Here is a 13456-nt window from a genome sequence, read left to right as displayed (position 1 = left end):
GGGCCGGGCCCCGCCCCGCGCAGAGCACCTGGACGCCGCTCCCGGAGGACGCGGGGTGAGCGGGACGCGGCGGTAAGGGGAAGGAGCCGCTCCGGCAGCAGCGGGAAGCGCCTTCCCGGAACGCAAGGGCAGACAGCCCTGTGCCGAACGCCGCTGTACGCGGTGCTGAAACAGACCCAGAATATAAGGGATTGCATTTAGCAAGCAGAGGGGAAGACGGTGAGGAACAAACTACTGTTTTACTAAAATAGGGTGTTCACCAAGAGCATTCCTTTGCCAACAGATACTGCAAGGGGGGAAAATAAAATGGAGAAATCACCTAAACTGACGACAAAGGGCACTCAGGTTAAACACCGGGACACAGGCATTCGGTGTTGGTAGCAGAACACTGGAAGGGAAGTGCTGCTGTGGAATCATGGTGACTGTCACAGTCATGGGCGTCTCGGAGGCAGAGCTGTGCAGCTGCTCCTCTCCTCCCTCTGTTTTCAGGCAGCTGCCCATGGTTTCTCATCTACGCTTTGTTGTTCCCTCTGTGATTATTTAATGACCTATTGTGCCGACTGCTGTGGTCCCATTTTTGCAGCCTTTGTCCTTGACTGACCTTGATGCACGAAGAGGAGGCAGTGCTCACACCAGAGACTGACAACGCCTGTGCGGTCTCACTCCGTTAAGCACTGTAGGCACCTCTCCGGCATAAGCAATTCCCAAAATGCACACAGGAAAATGCACACTTTGGCATTTGTACAGACTAGTTGTATTAGGCTTCCCTAATATATCTTCCAGAATAACACAGAGAAATAAGATCGATTATCTATGAAATGGAAATGCAACATAAAGTACCTTCAAGACCAGCAGAATGAAATGTTAATGGCAAGAAAAGTCCTTGAAAGTTTCTTCTAGGCTTTATAATTTATTTCATATTTATGCACATGAAATGTATGAACATACAAGTAATTACATAACTCTGTACTCCCGCTGTGCTCACTTATTTGTAAGACAACCGGTGATCCTGTTACCTCTGAGCATATCATCAACCTAAGGAAGAGGGAAAAAGAATCTTAGCAACAAGAAAAATAGATGTGATGAATACGCTTAGAAACATCTCGTAACATCCTGTATTTTTATCTGGAGAGGAATGTTTATGGGGAAGAATAGCCACGGCACCACAAGTTTTTCCTCTATCTAGTAGTATAAGGAATTTTTTCATGTGGCATATTAATTGCTCTGAGGCTATAATCCCAAAAAGACTTCTCAGCTGGCAGACACACAGTTTTTTACATTGAAAAGGACAACAATCACATACAATCTGCCCTGTAATGCACATCTAAGGGCATTGACTTTACATTATTTTTATGCTTAATATAAAGGTGGAACTGAGAGGGACATTTCCCACTGTAGACATGTTATAATAAAAAAAGATGCAAAGATAAAGCTATTTGCAGCTACTCTGATCTCCTTGCCACTGAGCCATTTGTAAGGTATTCTATTTACAAACTTCATTCATTACAGACACTGTAAGAGATGTGTTACTGTCCAAAAATTCACATGTCCAAGACAGAAAGCCAACAGTGAATATATGAAAATAGAAATCAGTCACCATATAATTTTAAAGCTGGAATGAGTTAGAAGAATAGGAAAAGCCAAGATGTAAAGTATTAAGAAAAATAATAGGGGAAGAATGTCAGTCTGATATCTTGACCAGATGTCAGAGATCTTCAAAATTTGTGTTAAGTCAAAAGCATCTGTATGTGCACACTTACTATGAGCATCCTGTACACTTATGGTGACCCTCTTTTTGTCTTCTTTCATATTCCATTACATCTTCATTATGCTGCTTGATAAGCTATAAAATAGCAGTATAGGATAAACAGCTATACAATTTCGCAGCTGGATGCAGAGAACAAAGAGATTTCTACAGAATACAAAATTCCTATTGTCGGAATGCAAACCAATATGTAACTGGGACAACACAGAATACATCATCTGTAAATTATCAAATTGAAAAACTTGTGGGAAAAAAGGCCTCATTGGATAAACTGACCAACTGGAGGCAGGGGGCTCATACTATCAATCAATTCACTACTCCCAAAAAAGGTGAAAGCTCAAAAGGGAATCCACCCCACCCTGACAACACCTTCATTATGGGAGTGTTGCTTATCCTGTAACATTTTCTTCCTGAGAGCTTCTACATCTTGTGAATTTAACAACATCAAGCCAGTTGAATTCTCTAAAATAGTATCTTACATCTGCATTTTGATCAGAAAAAAAGGGGTCTTAATCTATTGAAATCAGCTAACAACCACCTTAATCAGCAGAAAAATGAGAAGACAGTGCATTAGTAGTCTGATAAACACAAGACTATTTGGGCACATCCCCAGGGTTTTTGTTTGTTTGTGTGTTGTTTTGGTTTGTTGTTGTTGTGGGTTTTTTGATGTGTTTTTTTTAAGACCAATGGGGAAAATAATGTCAAAGCATTAAACTGGCAGGCTTGAAGAACTAATTCTTCTGTTGTGGCTGTTTTAAGTTTGAAATAGAGAAAAGCTTAATAAGTTGTTGATTTTTATAAAGAAAACCTCAACATGAAGCTGGGAAAACATAAGGGATCAACATAATCATGCTTCAATCTTGACACCCGCTATGACCACTCATTACCCCAAACAACTCAGTAGGTTGCAGTCACTGCGCTTATATCACTACCGCAACTTTTTTGGCATAGTTAAGTTCACGAATGAAAACACTTACAAAAGCCCACAAGGCAGCAGAGGTGCCAAACGCCAAGCCGACTCCCAGCCAGTTTGGTTGGGCATAGTTAGGTTTTCTCGCAACAAACGCGGAACGAGTGAAAGCTAAAAAATGCAGAAGATTACAAATGCGTTAACACAGACACTCGTGCAATCAGGAAAAAAAAAAAAACAAACAAAAAAACCAAAAAACACCCACAAAAAAAAAATGCCATTATGAAGTGGTCCCCGTAACACTTGTGGGGGACGCAGTGCAAGGCACCTGACCCGCGGGAGAGGGGACGGGGCGCTGCCAACCATTCGAAGCAATGCCTTTTGCCTTTTTCCCGGCCACAAAACCCATCTCCCCCCGCCTCTTTTGCTCCATCAGAGCTGCCTCTTACTGTCCCTGGCGAAAGCCGCCACCTCCATCCCTTCCTCACCTCCATCCCCAGCTCACCAAGGGCGCTCTGGGCACCACCTCCCCAAGGAGCACCGGCACCACCACCGCGGCGGGGGGCACGGCGAGCTTCCCCCGGGGCACAACGGATGCACCAATTTCCTAATCAACTGTCGTAACGCAGAAACTAGCCGCGATCAGAAACCACCAAGGGCTGCGAATCTGCAAACCACAGGGATTTGCTCTAACCCCGGCCGCGGAGCTGGGGCGCACTCCCCGTCCCGGCGACGCCGCCGCTCCCCGCGTAGGCAGCGGAACCCCCGAGGCGGCGGGCCAACCCCCGGGGCACAGATCCCTCCCCCTGCCCCGCCCAGGCCCCGCCGTGCCGCAGCCGCTCACCGAGGCCCGGCAGAGCCGCCGCAGCCAGCCCCCGCACCGAGCGCGCCCTCAGCGCCGCCGCCATCTTGTCGGCCGTGCCCGGCTCCGCCCGCGGGGGCGGGAGAGCGACGGCACCGCCCCGCCCCGCCTGTGCCCCGGGGCGCCTCGGGCCATGAGCTCCGCCGGGCGAGCCCCAGCGGGTCCCGGCAGCCCTCCCCGCCCCGGCGCCGGGCGGTGCCTCCCCGAGCCGAACGGGGCAGGGGGGGGCCCTTCGCCCTCACACACACACACGCACCTGCCGGGGCGGGGCGGGGCGGGGCGGCCGCGAGGGCGCGGCGCATGCGCGGAGGCGCCGCGACCCGGCTGGGGAAGCGCGGCGGTGCCATTTTGGCGGCGGCTCCGCGGCCCGGGCGGGCACCACGTGAGCGCGGCCGGGGCTGCACGGCCGGGACGGGACGGCGAGGGCCGCGAGGGGCCGCGCCCGCGGCCGCGCCCACGCCCGGGGGGGTGACCAGGCCAGCGGCGGTGAGGCGGGGGTGGTGGTAGCGGTAGCGGCCGCCGCGCTCCGGCGGGGAGGCTCCCGGCAGCGGCGGCCGAGCGGCGAGCGGCGACGGGACGCGCGGCCCGCCCGCCCAGCCGCCTCGCAGGAGCGCCTCGGCGGGAGCGGGAGCGGCGGGGAGGATGCCGTCCGTGAGCCTGCCGCCCAAGGAGAACGCGCTCTTCAAGCGCATCCTGGTGAGTGGCGGGGCGGGAGGCCGCGGGCAGCCGTGGGGGGGAGGCCCCGGGCCGTGTCCTGGGGCCGGCGGGCAGCGGGGCCCCGGCGACACCGCCCCGGGCCCAGCGGGCCCCGGGCCCGGCTCCTTCCTGCCCGTGGGCCGCACCCCGTCCCACCCGGGCCGAGGGAGCCGCGATTCCCCTTCCCCATCCCGTGCCCCGCGCTCCCGGCTCCCTGAAATTCTCCCTCGACCGCTTCATTCATCGCCCGTCGCTGCAGCCGCCGCCCTGCCTGGGCTTACTTTTCTTTTTGTTCTTTTTTTTTCCTTTTTTTTTTTTTTACTTTCTTTTATAACTCAGATTTTTGTTTGCTGGGAAAGATGTCTTGAGGAGGAGAAGGCGGCAGTGGAAAAAGGATGAAGGTTTTTTTTTTTTTAAGTCTTGCCGAAGTTTTAACTTAACAGCCAACTCCTGTTTGGAAAGATTGACGGTCGATTTTTTTCTGGCGTGTGGGGGTGAAAAGGAAGTTCAGTGAGATTAAGGGAATAAAGCCGGTTTTTTAGAATGAATTTAAGACAGCATCCAGTCCAACCACCATCAAAGTGTGCCTAGTTCAGTTGCATCTTACAGAATGTGTTTCAGATTTGATGCGATGTTGCAGGAACATTGTGTTTCTAAGGACATGGGGAGAATTGGAAATGGCAGAATTCTGTTAGTGAGCAGCATCAGTAGGTTTGTTTAGAAGATTCTGTTGTCTAGGTCAAGCACTACATTGTTTTCTCTCAGAAAAAGTCAGTTGTGTCAGAAAATCTCACGTTCTCTTTCAAAGAGTCTTATGCTATTATTTTCAGTATGTTCCCTTACATTATTATTTTGAGTCCTTCCACGGATGGAAGGTGAGTAAGGTGAGTGCTGTTGTCTTGTTGGACAGTAACAGCCTTCTTAAGGCTCTGTAAATTTGTGCCCCTTAAGCGGGAAGGATGTGTACAATCCTGTCGCTTCTTTTTCAAAATATTTTGTGAAAACGAAATGTGTAGCACTAGAAATTCCTGTGCACAGGTTCCTCATCTTGAGACACGCAGCTTTTGTTAGGGTTGAAAAGTAAACACAGTGAGCTATAAAGTTTATTTCTCTTTTGAAAGATTCAGCCCTGCTTGGAGTTGGTATGACCTTGTACTGAATATGTAGTTTTTGATGTGTGATGAGCTGGAGAAGTAGTAGCCTTGTTGCTCACTGACCCATTCCTTTGCATTGAGGATGGCTTGTGTGGTTACAGGACAGACTGAATCAAGAACCTTGTCTGTGTTTAAATCTGACTGCTTTTTACGTCTTTTTTGTTGTTGTTTTTGTTGTTGGTTTGGTTTTTTTCCCCCATTTTCCTTGGTCTTGGGTCATGGCTGGGTATTTGTGTGGAGGATCAAGCAGAGAGTAAGAGTGTCTTTGGAAAAGGTGCTGGTTCAGCACCTGTGAGTTAGATGAAGCTTCCTAGTTTGGTTCAGATTAAAAATGAGAAAGGTGTGCCCCAGCACAAGCAGATTTCTTCATACTCTTTTTTTTTTTTAACTGAAAATCTTTAATAAAAAAACAGGGGTTTGAGGTACTGGGTAGGCTAAAAGCTGTTTTGTCATTCTGATATTTCCCTGTATCTTGAAGGGATGAGCCTGTGGTGTGTAGTCTGGTATTTGAGAGTGCCCTGTGATGAGGTGCTTTGTAACAGATGGTAAATAGAAAAGGCTTGGAACTGATTTTGGTCACACTGGAATTTTGGCTAATGAACTGCTTGTCTGCCTTGGTATGGATAATGACACTACTTGGTGAACTTTGGTTACGTGTTTGCCTTGAATTAGTAAGGCATCTTTTAGGAAGTCCCATTTATCAGCGCAGGCCCTGGGAAGAATCACTTCCCTGCTCTTGTGCCTTCTTTACATCTCTCAGTTATTGCAGCCTCTCCTTGCTCTGCACCTTGTTTTCTGGAGACTGTATCACTTCATCCCCTGCCACCTCTTCCTGTGTCCCGTGGCTGGGGGAACAGCAGCAGGAGGAGCTGAATTCTGCCTGGGCACCTCTGAGCCCCCTGCCAGCTCCTGAGGTTGTCTGACTGCCTGGCCCTGGCTCATCACGTGCTGCCTCCTGTCCCAGGCTGACACATGTTCTGTGGAGCACACCTGGATGAGACCTTTTTTCACCAGATACTTTGGGAACCAGCCCAAGTGTTACTGAAAGGATGCATTACCCTTCAGATAGATGACTGCTGATACACAGGCTGTTAACCAGAAGTATAAAACCATTCATATTCTGATTTTCATGGGGGTAATAAACACAGGGGTTAAGGAGGTAGCAGCCTTGTATTTTTGCAAGTGAGGCATAAAATTGAAAGAAGCACCTTGATTCTGAACGTGTTTTCAGTTTCTGAGGCCTCATTTCTTTGCCATTTTTAAGAAATATACTTGTAACACAGACACTTAAGGTCTGCAACAAGCTGTTTGGCTTTCCATAGCAAAGGGAAATAATTAGCTTTCAGAGTTCAGTTTTCTTGTTTGTTTAGTAGTAAACATCTTGCATGATCAGGAAATTTCTTATGCATATGGATTTGCTCACAAGCCAGCATTTCCACTCAGCTGACAAATGCTGAGCTCAGAAGCGTGTGCAATTTGCCTTTGCATGTTCCAACACACTGTAACTAGGCTAACCTCTTCCAGTCACTTTACAGGTATGTGGAGGTTCTAACAGAAACATTTTTCCATTTGAAAGGTATTTTACAATGTAGAGCTCCTGTAGTACAGTGGGAAAGGGATCTACAAGATTTGTTTGAATAAAAAAGCCCCCCACAGGATTAACAGTCACCGGTCTACTTAAACTTGCACTCCCTTGAAAGAAAGTGTCTAGCTTACACTGTTTTTCTGGTTTTAACTATTTGCTGTTAAGTCTACAGGTAGGTGTTCCAGTTCTGCTTAGGGGTTCTAAGGAACTTAGAAGAAAAGTGGATCTCAACATTTGAACATTTAAAATTATTCTTTTGAATACAAATAATTTCTAGGCAGTCCAGAAATTACTGGAGAAGAATTCAGGTGAAGACAGAGGAAAGGGTAGAATAGTAAACACAGCAAAGAAATTAAAAGTTGGCTTTTTGGTACACAGAAGGCTGGATGCACTATGAAGTAATGGAGTTTACTCCATTTCAGCCCTCCCTTACTATCAAGTATAGAACCAGTAGTTGTAGAAAGTAAGATTGACTGATTTTTAATTTCTTTTAATTAAATATAACTGATAAACTCTCCTGGCATTTTGCCAGATTATTCAGCCACTGTGTCTGGTCAGGTACAATTCATCACTGACGTTCAATTTTATTTCACAAATCCCAAAGATAGTATTCAGTGAGCTTTTTTTTTGGATGTAGAAGTTAAATGTATTGAAAGTGCATTGAAGAAATATTAAATACAAAGCTATTAGAGGTGCCATGTATTGTGGAAGAGGGTTTTTTTTAGTCCCTTTAAGCAGGAGAGGATAAAGGCTTTGGAGTCATGATGTTCTGGCAGAGTAAGGTTATGCAAACACCTCACCATAGCCAGTGTTTAGCCTCTAAATAAATGAAGTGAATTTGAAGCAAAGAGAAAAAAAGTCCCAAGTATTTAAGGGTGAAACATCTTTGTATTTTATGTTGGAAACAAGCAGTTCAAGTGTGCAACTAATTGTGTTCAGGCCTTGTTTAAACAATTTTGCTGATTTATAGCTCAAGTACGTGCTATAGAAGTGGCGTGCTGAGGAAGCAAGATACCTTACTGGTTTGAGCTGTATATGTTGCACTGTAAGGAGATCCCAGTTTCTCTGTTCAGAACTGGGGGTTCTCAGTGGTCCTCACGATGTATGGAGAGCTGTGCATCTTTTATCTCTGTATTGGTCACCTTAAGTAGAAAGGCAGGCTTGACTGGGCCTGTCCAGAGCCTGAGTTCTCTCTCCAATGGACATCAGAGTATCCAGCATGTCTCCTGCAGTGGAGGGGCATTTGAATTTCACCTTTAGATGGTAATTTTTACCTTTGCACTGCTGTGCTTGAGGGTGTTATCTTTGAGAGTGGTCTTCCTTTCCATGCTGGCTTTGACAAGTGTCCTACTAAAAGATACAGGAACTTCCTAATGATAAAGCCTGTTGAACAGCGTCTCTTCCATGTCTCTGCTGTAAATATGCCAGTTCCCTCCTGCTGGGCCATCTTCCTGTTTCATCATTCCAGAATGTGCTCCCTGTCCCTCCACTTTAAAACTAGACAGACCAGTGCTTCTCCTTTACTAATACTTTCACCAACACCGGTCCTTTAAAAGCTATGTTCTGTCTGTGGAAGTTCAGCTGCTGAAGTGACAGACTTGGAAGTCTCCTCTTAAGTGATCTTGATTCAAGATTAAAGACTTCATTTCCAGAATTTGACTTTTCAGTAGCCAAATAAATTAGCTCATTTTGCTTGCAATCATTGTTGCATTTGCATGACTGTACAGCGATGAAGTATTCTCACCACTGGAATTTCACCATGTACTGTCTCTCAGATGAAATATGGAATTGCTAATAAGGCTTTTCCAATATCCTGACTGCTGAGATGTCAATCACTTGGTTTTTCTTTGCCAAAAGAAATACCCTGCTTGGCCAATAGTAAAAACTGTGTCTTGGTTGAAACACTTTAGTGGAAGTAAAGAACAGACCTGCTGCTTTAAGCAGAATCACTGATCCTGTTTCCCAGAACTATTTCTCAAACTTGCTAAAGAAATTAATTACTGTTTGAGACTTTAGGATGCCATTAAAGATTCACTTGAGCAATACTGCTGTTAATAAAACCTGTTCACCAAATTAGGCCATTTGTTACCATCAGGCCTGTCAGAAACCATAGAAACTTTATTCACTGCTGTAAATTTCTGAGGTGTGGCATAATTTTACTTGTTTTAGTGGTGAAAATGAAAGATTTATTAATGGAAATACATCCTAATTTCTTCACACTTGTAAGATTATAGCCAGTCTTATGTTACGGCTGGAGGTACTCTTCACTGAACCCAAAATGTTTTTTCTTGTAATGATTTGAAACTAATTGTAACTGGGGCAATGGATTTAGTTCCATTTATATGGTGCTAACCTTTATTTTGGTTAGAATTTGATCAACTTGTGTTTATTCCTGGTTTTGAAAGGTTTTCTTAATGAGTTTTTGCTGATGGCACTTTCTGGGCATCTCAGGTTTAAATCCTGCCTGCAACAACCCTTTGTCAGTGCAGCAGGAGCGGGGATAAAACAAGGAATTGCGTATTGTCTGCTTTTGCTGATGGGGAATTTAGAGAAAATCAACAATTATTCATTGCCACCCTTAAAACTGAGGTCAGTGGGACTTGTTAACAAGGATTTCTGTTTGCTGCTGTGATAGCACACAATCAAGTTAGTGAACCTTGTAATGTTGAAGAACAACCTTTCTTATCTTGATAGACACACGTAATTATTTCGCAATGGCTCGGTGCAACCAGACTACATCTCATACCTCAGTGCTAAGGCTGAAGAATGCTCTGGACATAATACGTGGGTAGAAAATGTAACCTCACCATGTACTTTGGACTATTTCATGAGATAATCTACATTTCAACTCCAGAACAACCTGGGCTCATTTAGACCCTTTCATGCCATGTCTTGGAATTTGAATTGGTTCAAATTCATTGTTTCAGATGATAATTAAAAAGCAAAGTGCATACTGGATCTCTTGTGGGGTACAGTCAGTTTCTTGATGAATTTAGGTGAAGCCTGAACATCGGTGTTCCAGGGTCATGGACTGAAAGCAGCTGATCTTAGTTGATATGGACAAATTCATGGTAATTCTCCTCAAGAAGAAGAGGTTAAAGTAAGCCAAGTATTGACCAACAGAACTGATGTTGAATAATGGGGTTTTCAGCAAGTCTGTCTTCAGTAAGTGAAGATTTCTAGTCTTCTAGAAGAGCTGTAACTATTTGTCAGCCCCCATTTCCAGCTGGATTTGCTAAATAAAAGAATGAGACCAATTCGAAAGCATAGATTATTTTTTTTTCTGCCTCGGTATTGGATGAAAAGGTGCACGTATTTCTTAACTTCTTCCGAACTAATTAGAGTTTGAACTTGTTCTGTTTCTCTGGCTGTATTGTACCAAGCACTGCTAGTTATGGAGGTATCAGTTGCTCCACAGAGCTTACTTAATGCATGCTGTGCAGAGGAGGATTTCTTAGTCCCTAGAACTAGGCAATTGCTGAAGCTGCCTCTGACACACAAGAGTTTGGTTCATTAACACCACAGAGTAATGAAAGAGGATAGTTGGTTTCAGTTTGACAGCAAAAAATTATGCAAGTTTGCTCCAGAGTTTTTCATCATTAACATATCTCTAAAGTTCGTGTGGGTTTTTCCAGTCTTTGGGTTTATACGTCTTGTATTTGTCACGGAATTGAATCAATGTGGTGAAAGCTTTTGCCTAGAGCTGCTGAGCTCTTTGATATGGTTAGTGCTCAAAGGACCCACTAATTCATGATGAGTGAGTAGTAGCTCCTAATGCTCCCAGCTATCAGAATCTTCTTTACTACATTTAGCTTGAATTAGTGCACCTTAGTGACTTGACCTGATCTAGTCCAGCTGAAGAGAGAGTAACTCTGCTGGAAAACAACCTTGAGCTGCACAGCACCTGGACTTACTGTCTTTTAAGTGCTACATCTGAACTGTGCTGGAAGAGATAGATGGGATCTGAGTGGCAGATGTGGACATCGTGCTCTGTAAGTGCACACCTCAGCTCATGCGAAGGCCAAGGATGATGGCACTTTCTGCTGCCAAAGGTCTTGCAGCACTGTAGTTGCCAACATTAATGTGTGATGCCACAAATGCACAAGTGTCCATGATTGCTACTGGGAGAAACTGCAGAGTCCTCTAAGGAGCACACTGCTGTAGTTGAAAGGGTCTGTCATAGAATCATAGAACAGTTTGGGATGGAAGGGACTTTAAAGGTCACCTAGTCCGGCTCCTCCTCCACTTTAGAGTAGCCTCACAAACGCTTAGGCAAGAGAACAGCAGAGTGTCAAATGCATGAGTTGTTCTGGATGAGCAGCCCCATTCTCCACTGTACTTCCTCCTGGGGGCTTTCAAATGCAAGTAAAATACTCACCTGTGCCCATGTGTGGATCAGCTGTTCTGGTAACTCTTGTATATGATGCAGAGCAGTCTGCAATATGTTTTCTCTTACAATGTCACTGCTGAGAGAGTACAGTGGACTAGTAATGAGAAAAATTTGCAGCTTTGCTGTCTTTTGGGGCTGAATCCAATTTTGGCACTCACTCAGTGAAGAAAATCATATTCTTTAGCTAGTCTATCACAGCATTGACTAAATTAGGATGCTTGCTTTTACAGCATTACTTTGAGCTAGAAGTGATTTCCTGTGGGGGTTTTGGTGGGGTTTTTTGTTTGTTGGTTTGGGTTGGCTGTTTTTTAAGTATTAGGGTATTGGGTGGTTTGCATTCACTTTACTTCACTTAATTTGCAGGTATGGGAGTTGTAAAATAATGGTGTTAAGTTGGAGTTAAAAGTCTGACCTGGGAAAATACAGAGTCTTAGAAGAGAATACAGTTAAAAGTTCTTCATACTGTTTTTTGCAAAATTCCATCTTTTAAATAGAAGTTGCACACTAGTGATTTGTTCCTGTTCAGTTTCAAAAGGGCATAACAATTGGGAGTGTGATCCCATCCCACCCACCTGGGTTTGCCATATCTGTTTTACTTTCACCCCGCTCTTGCTTACAGCCAGTCATGCCAGTCCAAGTAAGAATAAGTCAGTAACACCCCAGTTCTCCCACTTGTGAGTTTGGGGAGCAAATGGTACCTTCTTTTCTTTGGTACTTACTCTTGAGGAAAAAACTCTGGTTTTGTGTGCTTCCAGGTGAGAAGGCAAAAAGGTAGCTTCTCCTTTATGTTGTTCTTCTATGACTTATCATCAGCTTGCTCATGAAACACTTCTGGGTCTGCTTCTCATCTCTCTAATCAGCTGAAAAATCCAGCCTGGATGGACTCTTATGAGACTTTTTTGGTTTGTTTTACTGCCGCAAATTGGTTTTAAAGCTCTCTTGAATCAGCCAGAGCGTACATGTTTTTTTCTCAAGCGTCCCTGCTGGAAAGGCACTTCTCTACTTTGTGTTGTGATGTAGGTGATTCTTTGCATAGGTTGAGTTATACTTGGTGGCAGTGTGGATTCACTGTGAAGCTTCTAGTAAGACCCCTGGTAACTCCTGGTATTGTGCAGAGTTAGAGCTGCTGTTAACTAGTGATGTTACTGAACGTACAAGGCACTTTCATCTGCAGTGTAGTTATTATAAAATGTCTTACCAACAGCACATTTAAGTTGGGATGGCTACTAAGTTATTCAGTTTAATTATTAAATGCTTGCAGGACCTGAAGACTGCTTTGTGATAAAGAGCCTTTGCACCCCTGGATGTGAATATGTGCAGAATAATATTTCATGTGTAGTGGTAGAGCGTGGTCTGCCATGTGCTTTGTGTTTGGTGCTGAGGTACATCCCTGCATGTCAAATTATGCACCTGACTGTTATCCTTGAGTTTTAGTCAGAAGCATATGTATCTGACCATTTAAATGTTGATTTTGAGAGGGAGGAATTACTTGAGAGGTAAAATGTGCTGAGTGCTTACAGGTAGCAAATAAGTGAAGAGCCTACTTGTGTACATTTCAAAAACATAAAATATCTCAAATGCTCTTGTGACAATGTATTTGTTTATACAGCACATTAAAAAAAACAGTGTTGAATTAAGTTTGGGTGTGCTATTGTCAGCAGCTCTTAGTGCTACTATAATCAGTAGCATGGCCCTTGTTTATAACCCTGTGGGTACCTGGAGTAGTTGTTCAAGAATCCACGTTAGTCTTATTTGCCAGCTGTGGGTTTGGTAGCAGGATATAGAGAATAGATGGGGGGGAGATTCACAACTGGAAAACTGGGGCAAGAGGGAACAAACTCCATCCAGCAGTTAGCTGTTTAGGTGTAGGTAAGCTGTAAATAAGGGAGTCTTCTGACCTTTCTTCATGGCAGCTGTCAAGGAAGAAATGTGGAGGAATTCATTCACGCTTGGCACGATGAGCTGGTGTGTGTGTGTAAGGCATCTGCTGGCCAGAGACTGAGTCTGCACAGGTGCATTGATACAGTTTAGGGATCTGAATGCCTCCTTCCACCTCAGACTTGGAATTCTAGAGAGTATGGTCTGTCTCTGTTC

The 13456-nt window shown here is 44.8% G+C and overlaps 2 protein-coding genes across 2 annotated transcripts in view; one reads left to right on the top strand and one right to left on the bottom strand.

Annotated features, from left to right (window-relative positions):
- Positions 1 to 890: 890 nt before the first annotated feature.
- On the bottom strand, positions 891 to 3683 carry NDUFC1 (NADH:ubiquinone oxidoreductase subunit C1). The gene is made up of 4 exons (XM_050320527.1): positions 3520 to 3683; positions 2743 to 2846; positions 1761 to 1843; positions 891 to 1035 (listed from the first exon to the last, which is right to left on the bottom strand). Coding segments are annotated over exons 1-4 (252 nt in total). The 5' UTR covers positions 3584 to 3683; the 3' UTR covers positions 891 to 1034.
- A 348-nt stretch (positions 3684 to 4031) lies between these two features.
- NAA15 (N-alpha-acetyltransferase 15, NatA auxiliary subunit) overlaps positions 4032 to 13456 on the top strand; it is a 36494-nt gene continuing 27069 nt past the window's right edge. The window contains exon 1 of the mRNA XM_050320506.1: positions 4032 to 4233. Within this exon, the coding sequence (XP_050176463.1) occupies positions 4180 to 4233 (54 nt within the window). The 5' untranslated portion in view covers positions 4032 to 4179. The remainder of the gene's footprint in view (positions 4234 to 13456) is intronic.

The sequence above is a fragment of the Myiozetetes cayanensis genome, unplaced genomic scaffold (assembly GCF_022539395.1).
Source record: "Myiozetetes cayanensis isolate MyiCay16 unplaced genomic scaffold, myiCay2020 scf24, whole genome shotgun sequence".
Lineage (NCBI taxonomy): Eukaryota > Metazoa > Chordata > Aves > Passeriformes > Tyrannidae > Myiozetetes > Myiozetetes cayanensis.
The sequence above is the reverse complement of the archived record's forward strand: the minus strand, read 5'-3'. Positions and strand labels throughout refer to the sequence as shown.

Coding starts and splice junctions, on each gene's coding strand:
- NDUFC1 (XM_050320527.1), bottom strand. CDS start 3,583: ATGGCGGCGGCGCTGAGGGCGCGCTCGGTGCGGGGGCTGGCTGCGGCG. Junction 2,847..3,519: donor GGCGGCTCTGCCGGGCCTCG/GTGAGCGGCTGC, acceptor TGCATTTTTTAG/CTTTCACTCGTTCCGCGTTT. Junction 1,844..2,742: donor CTGCTGCCTTGTGGGCTTTT/GTAAGTGTTTTC, acceptor GCTATTTTATAG/CTTATCAAGCAGCATAATGA.